The following is a 19,347-nucleotide window of genomic DNA, read 5'->3' as shown; positions in this document are numbered from 1 at the left end:
CTACGTTACGCGCCGCGCCGTCCAGTCCACCGTGCTCTATTCGTTGTATTTTATATTCTTGCAGATATTTTGATTATATGCTGTTTAATAATTATTATTAATTCGTGTTTTCTTCTTATGAGTTAAAAAAGATGACGACCAAGTATTTTGGTAAGTAAGGTAGCATGAAGGTTGAACGTTTGTTGCATTGAACTTTTTACTGTTAACACATTGTTCTTTAAGTAATGTATCATTCGATACCGAGCTTTGTACAAGAACGTAATTGTAACAATCTTGAAAATATTTCACCAGTAAGGTAGTTAAAAAATATGACATCTGTCGACGATAATTTATGAACGATGACCTAAAGATCTGAAAGCCGGGAATCGGCTGTAACTCGTTTATTCTGTAATTGTTGACATTCGTACTTATTTATTCTGCATTGCAAAAGATTGTGGTACCAGTTAGATATAGTGAAAACACATTTAACTCGTTTATTTCCGAATTATTAGTTACATTTGTATTTACCTTAAATGCATAGCGGAACATTTTTCAACTTGGGATTAGGGCCTCCCTGATGGCGCAGTGGTAGCGTCGTTGCCTTGTAATCAAGGGGTTCCGGTGGAGGTACATAGTGGCTCGGATCACACTTGAAACTGTAGGTCCAGTCCCAATTAGCCTTACTGTGCATAAAGTGGACTTAAAACACCAAATCAATCCAATCCAAATTCAACTTGGGATTGTTTTTTTGGAAAAAATTTACTATCCTTCGGACACCTCTAATTTTTTCGTTTCGTCAATTTTTGACATTCGTACTTACGTATCTGCTTCGCGGAACATTCCTGAAGGTGTAGAACATCTAGAAATTACAAAATAAGGCGTTAGTTTTCGGAATGGAAACTGTCTATTTTCGCGATATTTTTTGTTTCACAACCAAATATATATATTCCTGATACTACCACGACACCAAATTTTAACTATGTTTGCCTAACCTAACCATGTGCCAATGGTTTGTGGGGCTAGCGCCAATGGTTTGTGGGGCTAGCGTCAATGGTTCGCAATTATTTCCAATTTCTAGATCCTGATACTAACACGACACCAAATTTTAACTATGTTTCTTAACCTAACAGAACTAACCTATCCACGCGCCAATGGTTCGTGGGGCTAGCTATTCTCCGTCGGAGAATTAATTTTCAACAAACAACATGAATTTCAGCTATGAAACATTCCCACATCACACAAAACACCTTCCCGATGTTCGACAATGCTACAGGAACTTATTACGGTAAGTAGTTTCTTCTGTAAAAATAAATAAATGTGTCCGAAGGATAATATACTAGTACCGGTTGGGCAATATAGTGAAAAAACTGTGTGTTTGGAAACACTTACCGGGATTACGTCATCAGATGCTCGCAACATCCGGTACAAGTACATGGATGGAAATGCAAGCAACAACTTTCGTGTATCGGATGGACATTATTATAGAAAAATACATGAATTAGCGGCCGACTACATTGAAAAATGCGAGAACAAACTTCTACGACCTTCCGAAATTACACAGAAACTCAATTCCGTAAGCACTTTCTCTTGTAAATTTGAAGAAATCTGATTCCCGGCTTTGACAGTTTTACCAAGATCTGTATGTGGAAATGGTTTCGAATGTGTAATGATTTTGTTGGATGTTTTATAGGAGTATGTATTAGGAAGTGCTTTAGGGCTCATTCCATGTCAAATCAACCGATAAAAATTATTTTTGAACCTAAAGGATTCAGATACATTGGGTAACAGTATGGTATAGTGAAAACACATTTTTTCAAATTTACAGGAAAAACTACTTACGGAACTGAGTTTCTGTAGACTTTTGGAAGCTCGTGGAAGTGTTTTCTACCTTCGTTCAACTTATTCGGCTGGTAAATCATGTATTTTTCGACATTAATGTATCTCCAATGCATGATAGCTCTTGCCACCATTACCGTCGACTACATGAATCAAATGTTCCATGCGTTCGATTATGTAACCCCCTTTTAGTGTAGCAACCACGCGGTAGTTTTACAAGATGACGTGTGAGCGGTTTTTTTTTTTTTTTTTTGCAATTTAATTTTCTATGTTTGCCTAACCTAAACTTCCGTGAATGGTTTGTGGATCAATTTTTGCTTAAAAACCTTCTGTGAATAGTTTGTGCGGCATTTTTCGGTTCATAAGTTTGGAAACACTGCATATCAGCTGACAATAGACAATGTGAGGCAAGAGTTGCCCGCCATATTTTGTGTAATGAAAGCAAATTAGCAACGAACAATAAATACTTGTAATGTGAAAAATTACGCTTTTTTCAGTGAAAAAGCATAATCTCACGTTCAAATATGGTCCGCTATGTATAAGAGGTAAGTACAAATGTAAATAATTAGGAAATAAACGAGTGAAATGTGTTTTCACTATACCATACTGTTACCATATATTGTACCTATCAAGAGAACAAAAAGTGCCAAATGTCAAATTTTTTTGGGTCTTAGTTTTTGAAGCAAAAATCTCAAGATTTGATGACATACTGAAAGCGGTAACAGTTTGTTATATCGGAGACACATTAAAATTGGATATTTTGTGTTTTGCATGGTTCTTACTTACCAATTGTGTATTGTGGAACATAGTTCAAGGTGCCATTATGCTTTTTGCACGAAAATAAACACAATTTGTTAACAGTTCCTTATAGTGGAGACTGATTTCTTACTTTTTACACAAGAAAGTACTTACGGAAATCATTTTCTGTATCGTTGTTTAGGTTCGGGAATGTAGTTTTTATCCTTTTCAATGCCAATTCATGTTTTCTTCTGGGAAAATATCTCTCAGACACGGAATTGCTGTTGCTGCCGTTTGCTTTCTGCACATGAACACGATGTTCACGTGTTTTAGATGACGTAACCCCCAATAAGTGTTGTAAACCACGCCGTGTTTTCGCAAGAAGATGACGTGTCTAGGATGCATCGTGAAGTTTTTTAACTATGTTTGCCTAGCCTAACCTAACCTTACCGGAAATGGTTTGTGGGGCTAATGAGGTATTAGCATAATTTCCAATCCTGCCACGAAATTAGGTATTTTTTCGGTGAATAAGGTTGAAACACTGCATTCACACTCCAAATCGACAAAACACTGCCACGTTGCTATTGCCATCTTGCGTGTTAGAGGACCGAGAAATGGAAGAACAGTAAGTACTCGTAAATGTAAGAAGTAGACATTATTTCCGTTAGAAATTCATTATTACACCTAAAGAAATGTTCCGCAATGCAGAATTGGGCAAAATTTCAATCTCCGAGAAACTTATTTCTTCAATTTTACAGGAGAAAGTACTTACGGAACTGAGTTTCTGTAGACTTTAGAAAGGTCGTGGAATTATTTTCTCCCTTCGTTCAATTTATTCGGCTGGCAAATCATGTATTTTTCGACATTAATGTCTCTCCGATGCACAAAAGCTCTTCACCATTACCTTCCACTATGTGAATCAGATGTTCCGTGCGTTTGATGATGTAACCCCTGGTCAGTGTTTCCAACCATGTGGTTTTGTAACTGTGTAAACGTTCCAGAACGTACGTGAATGTGCATAATTTTTCAGTCCGAACTTCCGAAAAGATGATGTGTGCAGGATGTGTCATGAAGTTGCACGGCGTTGATTAACAATTTTATCTGTTTGACTTACCTAAGTTAACCTAACCTTGCCGTGCATGGTTCGTGGGGCTATTGAATGGTTTTAGGAACTATCTGTGCATGGTTCGTTGTACTAGGTATTTTAATGAAATGTTCATCGTACTAGGTATTTTTCGGTGAAGAAGGTTGGAAGTACTGCATACCCACTGATGATCGACAATGCTAGTCAACCTGTGGTCGCCATATTGCATGTTACGGAAGCGAAAAAACAATGAAATGTTTCGCGAAGATTGAAATTTTAATCAAAAATTCATAATGGCATGGCAATGCGTTCTTAAGAAAATTATTTTCTTTGTATTGTAATGTGTGCGAAATTTGTTGACTTCCATGTTACAAACCACAACTATATGCTGAGTAATTGATGTTGAAGTCTTAATATTAATCTAGGGTAAATGCTCCAGTAATGGACACCTTAGGAAATAAATTCTTTATTATGGATGTTTGGTTAGGCTTTACCTATGTGCTGAAGCACAATGGACTCTATTGGTTATTGGCAAGTAAGGCTACACCTCATTGAGCTTCAAAGTACCATTTATTGTGGAGGGAAAAATGTTTGTGTGTGTATGTGTGTGTTGTGGTTGCTGTGTGAACTTCATTTGAACTTGATGCATTAGGTGTGTATCTAGTTACATCCATGTAAACATTAATTATGAACACCTCATTTTTCGATTCCATGTGATTCTAAAGACAGTAACACATATATTGGACATTTTATTTGCTTCACATGTAGTGAGAAGAAGCACTAACTCTGAAGCAGTGGGTAACAAGAACTAATGCACTTCAGTGTAATATGTGCCCAACCACCTAAACAGCCTGTTCACTACCATAATAACTCATGTTTTTATGGAGCATAGTCTTCTGCATCAAAATATATATGAGGTAAGTGAAATGCTAAATAATAATTTCTTATAGATATTAACAATAATAATTTTGTTTTTGGTGTCCATTACTAGAGCATTTACCCTATTTTATAATTTTTGGAGTACTTTCAATATCAGGTAAGCAAATTTGAAAATGTGCGAGGGGAAGTCATTAAATAACAGGAATCTTATTCTAAACTTCATGCAGACTTATGCACAACAAAAATTTGTGTTTCGGCACTCAAAAAGGCTCCTTAGCAAGGTGCTATAAAGGTGTTGTGACGATCGAGCAGTATGCGCCTCCACAGTATCTCGTACAGCATGGCCGCTACACTGTTGACTTGCACCATAGAAGAGCAACGAAGGGTTATTAGTTGTTTTTTTTTTTTTTTGTGGTCAGATGGGGAGAAACCTTGTGGGGTGCAAAAGGGGGCAGTTGTCCCCTTTAATACTCTTGCTTAGGAATTTAGTATAGAGGAATCTTATCACCGTTATTGAACAATATTATGCTCTTCACACAATTAAGTATTTTCAAGCCGACGAAAGTTCCAAGCAACTATGGAAGGTGCATTATTTCCTATGTAATTGAACTATCCAACTTTGTTCTCTAACAAATTTCTTGTTATTCACACTCTCATACAGTTTATTCGTTAGTTTTGTTACCTATGCGTTTTCAAGATAAGTTGGCCCTATATTAGAAATCAGTAGCAGCGATTGGGTTACAAAAGTAAGAGGGACAAGAACAGTTTAGTTTTTCTTTGTAGACAAGGCTTGGCATTAAGAGGCTATAGTTTAGGGGCAAAAAGTGAGGGAAAACCTGCCCCCTAATGGCCATCACTGTTGGAAATGAATAAATTATGTGCAGTTGTTTTGAGTCTGCTGTATTAAACCATGTTCATATGTAAATTAGGGGGAATAAAAGAGAGGAGCAAAGAACATTGGTGCCGCGGAAGTTCGTATTCTTGTAATACAGTGATTTTCAGTTGGTTCTAGACACACACTATATACGCCCCTGTTCCATACTCATCAATACAATAAATAATACAGTGAGATGAAATGAGATTTCTGTTTCTCCAAATGAACTTTCATCAAGGCTCCCCCCCCCTTCCCTAATCAGAGGGTCTGCACACGCTATTCTGAAATCTACAGCAGAATAAAGGTTCAGTATGGAGACAATTGTTTAAGTCAGGAGAGAGTACTAAATTATTGGATTCGCTGATCGATCTGCTCTTTCATTGCCTCAGTTGTCACGCAAACTGGCCTTCCACTTCGGTGTTCATCATTGACATTTTGTCTTCAGTCTTTAGATCTTTCCACAAATTCATGCACTTTCCCCTGACAAACAGTTGTCTCCGAGCTGAACCTTCATTCTACTGTAGGTTTAATAAGGTTTTACTCCCTCTGACCACATAAAGAGAATAGCACTTTCTTGCTCGTCTATGGTGCAAGTCAACAGTATAGCGACCATGTTGTACGTGCTACTGCGCAGGAGCTTACTCCTCAATCGTCACGGCACCTTTATGGCATGTTGCTAAGGAACCTTTTTGAGTGCCGAAATACAAATTTTAGTTGAGCATAAATCTCCATGAAGTTTAGAATAAGATTACTGTTATTTAATGACTTCCCCTCGTACATTTTCAATGTTCTTACCTGATATTAAAAGTGATAAATTTTTTCATGTTACTTGTATTCCAAAAATTATAAAATAGACTAATATGAAGACTTCAATATCAACCACTCAGCATATAGTTGGGGTCTTATCATGGAAGTTAACAAATGTAGCAAATTTCGCACACATTACAATACAAAAAAGTGATTTTGTGATGAAGCCATTGCTGCCATTATGAAATTTTGCACACAAATAGTCAACTGATCTCTTCAAAACATATTTTTTTCAAAAAAATTTCGAAATTCAAATACCACAGTCATGTTGCATTTCAAATAAAAGTCCCTTAAAAGCATAAGAGAATGACACCAATTTGAGCTCTCTAGGTCAAATAGTTTTTGATCTACAGCTGTTCAAAGATTTTGATATGTCATCAACTTTTGGGATTTTTTGCTTTTTTAAAAGTCAATAACTCAAAAATTAAGACCCAAAAAAATCTGAAATTTGGCAGTTTTCGTCAACTTTACTGGTACTATCACTGCACCAAAAAATATCAGTTTCTGAGATGTCGAGGTTCAGACCCCGGTTAATTTGTCATGGAATGAGCCTTAGAATACTGGAAAAAGCTAACGGTTCCGATTGTTGTACGATTTTTTTTCAAATTCTAGCAGGAAGACCAATTATCGTAGAATTTTGGCAGTCATTGTCGCACGAAATTTGAACATACCTTAAAGTAAGCACTGTTTGGATTTCGAAAAAAGTTATTTATTTAAAAAAAACTTAATCGACTAGTGATAATTAATGTAGAAGTAAATTGGAACCTTAGTAGAATGCATTTAGGGACTTTATTTTAATGCTAAGAGAACCAAATTTGGCCTGACTAACCTAAGTACAAAAGCATATATGTAAACAAAATCTTAGGTAGTTGCTAATTCTCCGCAGTATGTGTTAATAGAAGCAAATTGAAATAGAACCATGTTAAAATTTCATATGTAGCATGAAATCACAATGAAACAAAAGGAACTATGATGCTGGAAACGAATGTGAAAGAAAGTTCTCAGCCTGGAGAAACAATTAGCACAATTAAAAAGCTTCACTATGTATTTTTATTAGAGTAATCGTACATGAAAAGCAGTGTCGAAGCATGACATTTTTATGTAGTCATCGCAAGACTTGCCAAACGCTGATGTAAAAGCTCACTGCACAGTGTTATAGACCTTGCAACTACAAAAGACAAATTATGATATCCCATGTGGTAACACTAATAACACTGACTAATTTGTATATTTATCCTGTAATAAAATATAACAAATTGGGTAACAGTTCAGATTGTTTCTTGATTTTTCAAATTTCCCTAGCAGAAAGACTAATTATCGTAGAATTTTGGCAATCATTGTCACACAAAATTTGAACCTTACTTAACACCGCAGTGCACACGTGGGTGGCTCAACGCTGCTCGTAGAGAACTGATTGTGATATTATTCCTCATTTTTGTTGGTTGAATCTTTCCTTGTAGGTATTTTCTTGTGCAAGTGCCATCTCCAACTCGTTTGATCGACCTGTACTGTCCAAGTTGCTCTGCTAATGGCTCCACACTGTCCACGTGTGCATTGGAGTTTTTGTTTTGGGACGTACACTGTAGAGGTTTCCCATCCGATTTGTCGCTGTGAAAATGGATTGTGAGTTGGAGCAGAAGCGAATTTTGGACCTGATAAACTAGCTGAGTGACCAAACAAATAATCATACATATATAGCTGAAAATTAATAATTTTTAAGCAAAATATTACATGCTGCCTGTGCGTGTAATGGCATTACGGAAAAAAACAGGCACGGTGGCACAAAACCACACAACGTTCATTTCCGAACAAAACAACAGCAGTTTTTACAAAAATACAAAGCAATGATTACAGATGTATAATGTTCAGTGGTGTGTAAAATGAGAAAATAAAATATTGATGCTGAAAAATTAATACATTATTTGTGATTATATGTCGGTGAGTGCAACCGCGCCCACGCGTGTAGTTACGTTTTAGAACGTAGCGCATGCAGTGCAGTGTTAATGTAAGGAGCACTGTTTGGATCCCCCCCAAAAAAGTTTTATGTTGGGAGAAGAAACAACTTGAAAATACCTTACGTAAGCATGCATGCTCCCCATGGACAAGGCATTCTCTGTTGATAGAAGCGACAGTGAGTGTGTTTGTGTATTTTTCTGTATCATTAATTCATAATAATAGATATGCCATTATAAATTTTTGCACAATTGCTACCCAAATTTTAAAATCTGCAGTGATAGTAGAGTCAGCCATAAATTAGAATATATTGTATAGCTGTTTTTCATGCTGTTACCAGTTACCAGGTGAGCCTTCTTTAGGAATGCCACTCAGGTGCAAGAGTTAATTACTTTTAATAAATTAAATGTTTAAGATCACATTTCATAGCTTATCAGTTGGATTCATTGATTTCTTAGCCTTTTTTAAAAAAAGAAAATAAAAAAAGCTGGTTCCTGAGAAAAAGGGACTGCCGCCTGAATTATTATTATTATTTTTTGTCTACCCTTGGTGGTAATGTTGTTGTCTTGTAATCAAGGGGTGTGGTACCCCTTGTAGTTCCCAGATGAGACATATTGCATAGTAGTTCAGATTCCATTTTAATATTGTAGGTTCAGTGCTTATTAGCCTATCTGAACATAAAATGGACTTGCAACTGTACCTCAAATGGACGGACCCTCCAGTGTTGTTGCATTTTCAAATCTGCTAGAGAGCCAGGAGAGTGAATGATGCAATCTCTGCTTGAATTGTTACTCTGCCTCTGCATTGCCAAAATGTGTAGCTCTGGCAAAAGTTCATTGCCTTCATCTTTATCCGGTTTAAATATATGTGTAATACAGATATTGTATCTACCAATTTGAGTTGGCGACCCTGTAAGAATGCAAGTGCATATGTGTCGTATACATAGGAGGGTGGATCAAATGAAAAATGGAACACTGGATGTATTGGGTTATATTTATGTATGTGTGTGGCAACAATCCTGTGTAGAGGTAGAGCAGGAGGGAAGGAAGGAAACCCATACTGCATAATGGACTTGCCCTAGATAGTCGCACGTGATATGCATAGGCGGTCCGGCAGCAGTATTGTTCGAGAAGGCGAGCAGGCAGTCAGTCAATCAGTGTTGTCCTCTGGGGTGGTTTTGCTTGATGACAACGTGCGGCCACATATGTCAGCTGTTACAAAGAACATGTTGGCAACGTTTGGGTGGACAGTGTTGGAACACCCACCGTATAGCCCTGATCAATCGCCATGTGACTTCTATATCTTTGGTCCATTGAAAAAGGCATTGAAGGGTCAGCGCTTCCACTTGGACAATGAAGTCATGGACAATGTTCGTTCGCAACTGGTTCCGATCTCAGCAAAAGGAGTTCTACGAGCAGTTTATTCATCGCTTGGTGAAACAGTGGGACAAGTGCTTGTGTAACTTTGGTGATTACATTTGAAATAAACCTTGTTGATTTCATTCTGTGGCCCCCTGTTCCGTTTTCATTTGATCCACCCTAATACATTCATGGAGAGTTTGGAGTCAGGCAATTAGTATACCATGGAGCTTAGGTCAGTGCAGACACAGATTGCGGTGGTAGAAGCCTTCTTCCAAACAAGCACCGGGCACTCCGGCAGAACAATGAAGATCACCATGCACCTTTCCCAGAGATACACGACATTCTGAGGTGGGTTAGACCGTGAAGAGCCCCACAGATAATGTTGTCAACCATCAGTCACTGTGAAATACATGCTGTTATGATAGGACATGTTGAGACACATCATGAAAGCCTTCCCACATCACTTCGAACAGTGCATCCAAGCAGAAGGAGGACATTTAGAGGACTTTATTGTCAAGGTGCACTGATGTTTGTATTGTCCATATTATACACTGTATTAAATGCCCATGTGTATATTTTTATTTCATAACAATGTAAAGTTACTTCAAGCACTCACCGTCTTTCCATTGTCATTTGAAGTTTAGTAGATACAATATGTGCCACCCTGTATGTATAAATAAATGAACCACATGTTTGCTTCACTGGCGTGATGCTGATCACATCACCCCCACTCACGACCGGATCAAGAAAGTGTGGGGCGTTACCCCCACACCCCCTATACACCTTCATGGCATGGTGCTATGCACAGGGGAGAACTTTTGTTTGCTTCACTTACATGCAAAGCATGGGATGATATCTAATCCATCTCCACATTCAAGTGCAACGAATGTGCAATATTCATGTCTGTGACCAGTGAATGGTACCTCGAAATGATGTCTTATTGGCTCATCCCAGAACTCAATAAAGTTCGCGTTTTCTGAACAATGTAGTTATTCAACATGATGGGCATTACTTGACTCCCATGTGAGAATGGTTGAGCAGCCAGTTTCTAGTGTGGGTTGGATCAGGTGGACCTCAAACCTGGCCTCCAAGAAGTCCAGACATAACAACATGCGGCAACGACCTGTGGTCCTTTGTAAAGGAAAATATTAGTGGAATTCATATGAACTCTGTTTGAGTTCTTATCAATACCCAGAATGCTAAGATGGGGAAGCCGACTCACATGGTGGTGAATTCAGCTGTGCATCGAGAATGATAGTCAACATACTGATAGGTTTGACCATTGAGAACTGCACTGACGTTAATCCTACAGGTTTTATTGCCCTATTTCACTTTTTAATATATCTATTTCTGTTTAGTGCAGTTTCTGCATTGATTATTGCATTTTTACAGTGCAAAAAAAAAACTATTTTATTTCATAAAAGCAAGTTATTTTCCTGCTCATTTTCAACTCTACTTGATTACAAGGCAACAATTTTACCACTATGCCATCAGGAGGCTGGTTCGTAAAATATACAAGAGGAATATGCATAATGGCGAGATTGACATGCAACAATTGGTAGTTTCCCCCATGAAAGCTCTCCCTCTGCATCACTTCCCGCCAGGCTTCTCATCTAGTAACAAAATCTTGAATAGAAGTAAGCTGTGCTCAGTTCTTGTTGCCATGTATGCCCTTGTATTTTGCAGGTATGACTGAATATACTTATTGAGCAAGTTACAATTAGAGATAAAATTAATGATGGACACTGATTAATACTGTGTTGGGGAAAGAATGTTGGAGATTAGACTGTTACGATCTAATCATGTTAGTTTCATAAGCATACGTTGAAACAATGGATTCATATATATCAAGTAAGTGCATTTTTTATTTTCTTAATGTTTATTTCAATACCTCAATAATTGTGATTACTATGGTGTTTATATAAGCCTGCTGTCTTTTGATTCCTTTGTATTAAAAGAGAGGTTTTAATATTTTACATTTGTTTCATGTTGCTTTAAATCTGATAATGCATTTTTTCGGTCCTGTTTGAGGTGCAAAACACATTTTGCATTGTATTATTTATTTACAGCAGTGCTAAAACTTCTCAGAGCAAAATTAGGACCCCCACTGACTTGGAAAGTGGGAAAATAAAGGAGAATGAAGGTTTTTTTTGTGCCAGAAATTTAAAATAAATCTCTCGTTTCTTTTTCCTGAACCAGATTTTTGATGTGAGATATGATTTTACATGTATGTGTGTGTGGTGTGCGTTCATTATTTGTGGAATAAACTGTATTCCTTGGAGAGCAAGTGCAGTTGAACACTTTAAAACATGATTAATTCACAACATGTACCTTGTTTCATCTTCCATGTTTTCGGATCAACCTGTATCTTCCTGAGATGGGAAAATAATATTTCGTGGAAATGTTAAAGAGGATTAAGTATATAAAAAAAACATATTGTCCTGTTCATTCTGCTGAAGCAGTTAGCCAGAAGTCGTTCCAAGCATTATTCTAAGGTTGTTCTTACAAGTGACATTTCAGTGTGAGGAGGCAGGAAATTACTTCAAGTCATTTTTTTCTGTTATTCTCTTGGTTTTGTAAATCTCTGTAGGTTTGTAATAATATTCAGAAAATTAAAATCATAATCAGGGTGTCTACCAGTTAAGAAAGTCATGAAAGTCAAGAAAAAGTAATGAAATTAAGAGAGATGTCAAGAAGTCAAGAAATTGTGCCTGTGGGCAAGAAGTTATCCTGCCACAATGATTGACTGATTTAGTCCCTTTTACTTCACTTTTCTGTCCCTTTGGCTGATACAAAGATGGTGAAGGGTGGTAAGATGAGATTAATCAAGAGATAATCAAAAACATGTACATCACAACACAAGCCCCACACAAGATTATACTGCCTGCTTGTCCAGACAGAATTGCCTCGCTAGTCTGCAAAATGCAGTCCAGGGCGTACTATGTATACATTTGTGCGTCTCCAGAAAGGGTCGCCCCTTACACTGCTAATACAATAACGGCCAACTGAATTGCTCTTATTCTTAATTTATGATGATAATTTGAGCAGTTGATGAGTGATAGGTTATTTCCTTTGTTATTTTTCAGGTCTGCACGTATCCTTTCACATGCAAGCCTTGCCTGACAGTTGTTTATGAATATTTAGGAATCTAAAATTGTATTGAGTTTGTGGTTATGATTTGTTCAGCTTTGTTTCGTAAGAATTACATTCTTGTATGTGTAAAGTTTTGCAAAAATATTAAATAAAGTAATGTAGCCACTCCTCATCCTGGATGAAGTCTGAAGCATTAATTTTGCATACATTAATATGTAAAGCAAGTTTATTTCTCTTGTTAAGGTACAGCTTTAGTTTTCATCTTAACTAGCTTTTGGTAGGGTTAATGCTCTCACTTATAATTAAGTGGTCCAGGGGGTGATTCCTGGTTAGGGTTACCAGACGTCCGGTTTTTCCCCAGACATGTCCTACATTGTAGCCTTATGTCCGGCGTCCGGGAGGAATTTGAAAAATGTCATTAATGTCCTACATTTTGAGCATCACATAATATTAATTAGGAAAATACGTGTTTCAGTTCAACAAAGAGAAATCATGCAAATTACAAGTCAATGGACTTCGCTCCCAAACTCAATAGTGAAATTCATTTTGATTCGTCATTGGTCAAAAAGAAAGAAACATTTGTCCTGCTAGAACAAAAATGGAAGCGGTTAATGATCAAAGTTTTGAGGCCACATATTGATGATGTCACTGTTCAATGCCTGAGGGTAATTTCTTGCCTTGGGATGGAACAAGATGTTTCCCATTCTTATTCATTATTTTGATTGTAAAGAGAACAAAGTTATTTAGGGTGTTTACCAGTCAAGAAAGTCATGGAAGTCAAGCAGAAGTAAATAAATCACAAGTAGGTGAAGAAGTCAATAAAAGTCAATAACTTATACTTGTGGTCAAGAATTTTTGCTATCACAAAGACTGATTATTAGTTGATTTAGTTTATTTTACTTAACTTTTCTGCCCATTTGGCTAATCGCGAAGATGAGGATGAATGGTGGTAAGATAAGATGGATGAAGAGAGACAATCACAAACATATAAGAACAACAACACAAGCCCCACATAAGATTATACAGACTGTGAGTCTCACTAGTCTGCAAAGTGCAGTCCGAGGGCATTAATAGATAAAGCAGGTCTAATTCTCTGGTTCAATAGGACTACAGTTTTCATCTTAACATAGTGGTTTGGATCCCACTTTAAACTGTAGGTCCAATCCCAATTAGCCTTGCTGTGCATAAAGTGGACTTAAAACACCCAACTCAATCAATCTAAAGTTCCAGTTTTGATTATTCTAGCTGAATATGAAGCTGATTTAAAACTTCTTCGGAATGAGCAGTAGATTGATGCGAGTGTAAGTCTACACCTATTTTCCATTATAAGTATTTAACACATATTTATCTTACAATACATGTTGTAAGAGTAGGCCTGACAGTGACTACTATATCATATTACTTAAACAGTACATTCCATTATGCCTTTGTTGCCACACAAACAACCAAAACAGAGTACTCACAGTATTTACAATTATTCTGTTACACTACAAAAGCAATTTTGTTTCACATTTTTGAAACAATAAAATATTTTTTCTAGTATTTACATGTATTCTTTTATTGATATTTTTATAAGATTTACAGTCTCCTCTGAAGATATATGTTCCTGAGTTTCAATTGTTCATTAAGCCAAAGAGACAATTTACAATGAAGTTCCTGTTATAAATTTCAGGCCTCACTGACCCCAATGTGTTCACTATAGTGGAGATTCCTGTAATCCAAATTCAAGATGAACTGGGTCTACTAGGAAACGAAAGCAATGTTCCAATATGTTATGTACCTGTTGAAGAAACTTCAGGTGAGCAGGAACCAGATCCTTCCTCAAAGTGTCGGATTTGTGCAGTGGCTTCTCATGATTTGGTGTCAATATTTGGAGAGGAGGGTGCACAGGAGCACCTGGAGAGCAAGATCCATCGTCATCTTCCAATTAAGGTAATAATCATTTTGGTATTTTGTGATGTCAGATTATTATAACTTGTATTGCACACCCCATTCACGTAAAAAGAAAAAAAAGTCACTGCTAGCTCTCTTCGGCACAGATTTAAATGCATTTTGCTTAGCACATTTTGCAGCACTTCAATATTGCTAAATAGAAAATGTTATTCTTTCAATTTCAAGTAACCACTCTTGTACATTACAAAATAATACAGTAAATTTTACTATTAAAGTGTATTTTGTTCTTGTGGTGATGCTACATTTTGGTACCCCAGAACTTTTACAAGCATACACTACCAACATACATAAACACAAGCAAACAAAAGATTCAGCATAATCAATGAGATTCAACAAGGAGATGTGAATTACAATACAATTCTATACAATACAATTATTGATGAGATATGTTGTACCTTAGGGCCTCCTAGATGCCAGCATCACCATCAAAATTTAAATGGAAGAATGGCATCATTAACTTGTGAAAATTTGATTTCTTGCTTGAAAATTGGCTTCAACTCAATTTAGATTGCTCACAAAATGCAACTTATAATGAACAGTATTTCCCTCTTGTAGATATATCATTCAGTGTTTTGAATGGAAAACGTCTGCCATGTTTGGCATCATTGTAGAAATCCTTTAATGTTTCCATAAGCAGGGCTCGAAAAATCCCGGTCGCCATGGCGACTAAAAATATAAGCCTGGTGACTGTGAGCTTTTGCTGTAATATTGCCTTTTTTAAGTTTGCATGTACGAAATTTTGAAAATTCTAAGTTCAAATTGCAGTACAGCGTAAGTTAGCAAATGGTCTTTTTTATCAACATTGTGAACATTCCATAGAATCAGTAACAATTTCTTACTCCTTGTCCCCGAACCCCCTATTTCCCACTTTCTCGCATGATTTAGCGATGTTTTTAATAAAGTGATGCTCAGCTTTTTATATTTGGTCTAGGAATTAATTTGTGCGCCCGGACAAGAGATGGCGTAACGAGCATATCGTCCCACAGTTCCATGTATCCACACATGCGTTGAAAACTCCTGGCAGCACGCATCGTTCGTAGTATAGGACAGTTGATTGACGCATCAACAACAGCATTTTGTAGTCAACTGAACATGGCGCAGTTTGTGCCAGAGAAAGTGTTTTTGCAAGGTGTTCTGCTTCATGACTTTAAGATGCAGAAAACTGCTACCGAAAGTCATCGTATTTTGGTGGAAGTGTATGGTGACCATGCGCTAGCTGAGCGAACGTGTCAGAAGTGGTTTGCACGGTTTAGAAGTGGTGATTTCGGCCTGGAAGACCAAGAGCGACCTGGACAGCCAAAAAAATTTGAAGACGAAGAATTGAGAGCATTGCTTGATCAGGATTCGTGTCAAATGCAGGAGGAACTTGCAGAAGCATTAGGCGTTGATCAAACAACAGTTTCCAAACGCGTCAGAGCCATGGGAATGATTCAAAAGATGTTACATTGGGTTCCACATGAATTGAAAGACAGAGACGTTGAAAGACGAAAAACCATTTGCGAATTGCTGCTTCAAAGACAGAGAAGAAAGGGGTTTTTGCATCGCATTGTTACTGGTGATGAGAAGTGGATCCATTACGAGAATCCGAAATGAAAAAAGGCCTGGGTGAAGCCAGGTGAACCAGGTCTATCACAACCGAAACGAGATCTTCACTGTGCAAAGGTTATGCTGTGCATATGGTGGGATATGAAAGGTGTGGTGTACTATGAGCTGCTGCAACTGGGTGAAACTATTAATGGAGAACGTTATCGACGACAATTAATGCGTTTGAAGCAAGCTCTGGCCAGGAAACGACCAGAATGGGAGAACAGACATGATAAACTTATTTTTCAACATGATAACGCTCGCCCACATGTCGCAAAACCGGTCAAAACCTATTAAGAAAATGTCGGATGGGAAGTTTTACCCCACCTGCCGTATTCACCAGATGTTGCTCCTTCGGACTACTACTTGTTCGATTGCATGAATAATGATTTGATTGGACAGCGGTTCACTTCTTCAGAAGATATCGAAAGATGGGTCTCTGACTGGATCGCTTCAAAGGACAAGGACTTCTTTCGCCACGGAATCCGTAACTTGCCTGACAGATGGGCGAAAGTGGTGGCTCGCGATGGACAATATTTTTCTTAAGGTATTTATGTATTTTGTGTTTGAACTACATCTTCAATGTGTGCGTAACAACCTCACGAATTATTTCCTAGACCAAATAGATTGATTGATTTTTGATTGATTTGTTTTATTTTACTTCTTTTTTTGCCACTTTTGGCTAATTTGCAAAGATGGGGATGAGTGATGATATGATGAATTAACACTCACAAACATCCATGCCCAGGCCGGGATTCGAACACGGGACCCCTGCCATCGTAGTGTGATGTGCTAACCACTCTGCCACAGGGGCCAGCTCAGCTTCTTATAGTATGCAGCACAATTGCTAGTAGGTGGTTTCCTGGCGCCTGATTTTCAGAGCTGGCGCCTAACTCTGAAGAAGATTTCTCGAGCACTGTCTATAAGCAGTCAAAACTAAGATCGTATATCTACGTTCTCCATGCTGAAAGTGTTAATATTGCACGATCTGTGTTTTCTAGGTGATGAGAGAAGATACCTTACCCACTGGTTTGTGTAGGGAATGCATAGAGAAGCTGAATGTATGCCATAATTTGGTCAACTGCTCCATCGAGACAGAGAAGAAGTTGAGAGCACTGTTTGAGAAGAGCGTCAATGAAGAAAGTGAAGGGGAAGATTACATTGAGGTATTGTAGCACAATTTTTGCAGAACTTATGATTTTGTTCCATTGGACAATACATTGATCTGATCCAATATTAATTCCAGATCTAGGCCAGACCCTTTCCCAAAATATATAAAAAAAAATTGCCAATGTTTTTACCATTCTGATATATCTATAAATAACTTAGTGTAAAATTCTACCACTTTATTAATTTTTATGGTTCATCTTTCTTGGTCAGCAGTAAACTGATCTCTGTCTTCTTTCCACAGAATGTTTGAAAATACCAATATGAAGCAAAAATAGTTCATTTGGAGTGCTGACAAGATAACTTGACACACATTTTTTTTTCATTTAGAGTTTAAAATTAAGTCTACAGACTTGACAGTGCTGTCATCTATATTATTCAAAGTGTAAGAGTGGGCACACACTCCCGTAGTTCTTATAATGTGAAAATTGAGGAAAATATTCATTGCCTAATACCTCACAAGAAAGAAATAAGTACACAATTTCCATTTTAAAAACCTAATTATTATTTCCTTCTTTACTAGAAATCAGAAGAATATACAGAAATCACTCCTGCAAGTGGCAAATTGCTTTGTACAGGGTGGCTCACTAAGTCACTTAACACCCTCAGTACAAGGCCACTGCAGCATGGAATTTGAAATTGGCGATGACCAATCGTTATCTGGCCAAGGGGGAACCACATTGACGCCACCCACACGGTCGGCGTCCGTCTTGATGTCCACCATCTTGAATTCAACTTCAGTATTTTAAATGGGAAGGGGGTCGTGCGACATATCAAAATGGGCTAGAATTTCACGAGAAATGCAATGGTGAAGGTTTTTTCGACATATCTTTAACCAGTAAAAAGTTATGACTGAATTCTTGTACCAATTTGCTCCTTTTTGAGGTGTTAGAAAAATGCCTTAAAATTTGTTTAGCGCTTCGGTAATGCATCGAGATCAAAGTGACGTCTATGGAGAGAAGTTCGCATGCCATTGCACACGATTTTAATCGGATACATCCATGAAGAGCTGTGCATTATGAATGGTTGTCGCGAACAATTTACAGTGTGACGCTTCCATTGAATTAAAAGTTCTTCACAGTGACAAGGCTAATGTTTATGTTCATAAGGAAGTTTATAAACAGAATATGTGACCCTTGTCATCTGATAACTAACTTTGGACAAAAACAGGTTCATAACGTTCCCATAAGTGTTCTGGTGTTCTTCCCTATTGAAAAAACTCTGTAAAAAGTACCTTCTTCCATAAGCATGGATGAAAAAAACTGTTTATTTAACAAATCCAAGTAGCCCTAAGCATTTAAGGTTCCGTTGATGGAAAATTTACTAACCAATCGTGTTCCACACAGCACGCCACACCATTAACTTACCAACACTAACCATTCAGCTTTGATCTGTCGAAAATGGGTTATCAGATAAAAATCATCGAATATTCTGTTTATGAACTTCCTTATGAACATAAACATTAGCCTTGTCACTGTGAAGGACTTTTAATTCAATGGAAGCGTCACACTGTAAATTGTTCGCGACAACCATTCATAATGCACAGCTCTTCATGGATGTATCCGATTAAAATCGTGTGCAATGGCATGCGAACTTCTCTCCATAGACGTCACTTTGATCTCGATGCATTACCGAAGTGCTAAACAAATTTTAAGGCATTTTTCTAACACCTCGAAAAGGAGCAAATTGGTACAAGAATTCAGTCATAACTTTTTACTGGTTAAAGATATGTCGAAAAAACCTTCACCATTGCATTTCTCGTGAAATTCTAGCCCATTTTGATATGTCGCACGACCCCCTTCCCATTTAAAATTCTGAAGTTGAATTCAAGATACCGGACCGGTCAATGTGGTTCCCCCTTGGCCAGATAACGATTGGTCATCGCCAATTTCAAATTCCATGCCGCAGTGGCCTTGTACTGAGGGTGTTAAGTGACTTATTGAGCCACCCTGTATTATAACACTGCAGATGACCCACAATTTTGAACTCTACGTCTGCATTGTGATTGATGCTGAAACATGAGGAAACTGGCTTGACCC

At 37.5% G+C, this 19,347-nt stretch overlaps 1 protein-coding gene across 7 annotated transcripts in view; it reads left to right on the top strand.

Annotated features, from left to right (window-relative positions):
• The window catches only part of LOC145985061 (uncharacterized), a 97,579-nt gene continuing 78,232 nt past the window's right edge, over nt 1–19,347 (top strand). For all 7 annotated transcript variants that reach the window (XM_083118605.1, XM_083118610.1, XM_083118608.1 and 4 more), the window contains exons 1-4: nt 1–150; nt 11,198–11,362; nt 14,277–14,536; nt 17,143–17,307. In XM_083118605.1, coding sequence (XP_082974731.1) covers nt 11,344–11,362; nt 14,277–14,536; nt 17,143–17,307 — 444 coding nt within the window. In that variant the 5' untranslated portion in view covers nt 1–150; nt 11,198–11,343. The remainder of the gene's footprint in view (nt 151–11,197; nt 11,363–14,276; nt 14,537–17,142; nt 17,308–19,347) is intronic.

Source organism: Lepisma saccharinum, chromosome 3, assembly GCF_977018435.1.
Source record: "Lepisma saccharinum chromosome 3, izLepSacc3.1, whole genome shotgun sequence".
Classification (NCBI taxonomy): Eukaryota; Metazoa; Arthropoda; class Insecta; order Zygentoma; family Lepismatidae; genus Lepisma; species Lepisma saccharinum.
This window is presented reverse-complemented; position numbering and strand designations above follow the sequence as displayed.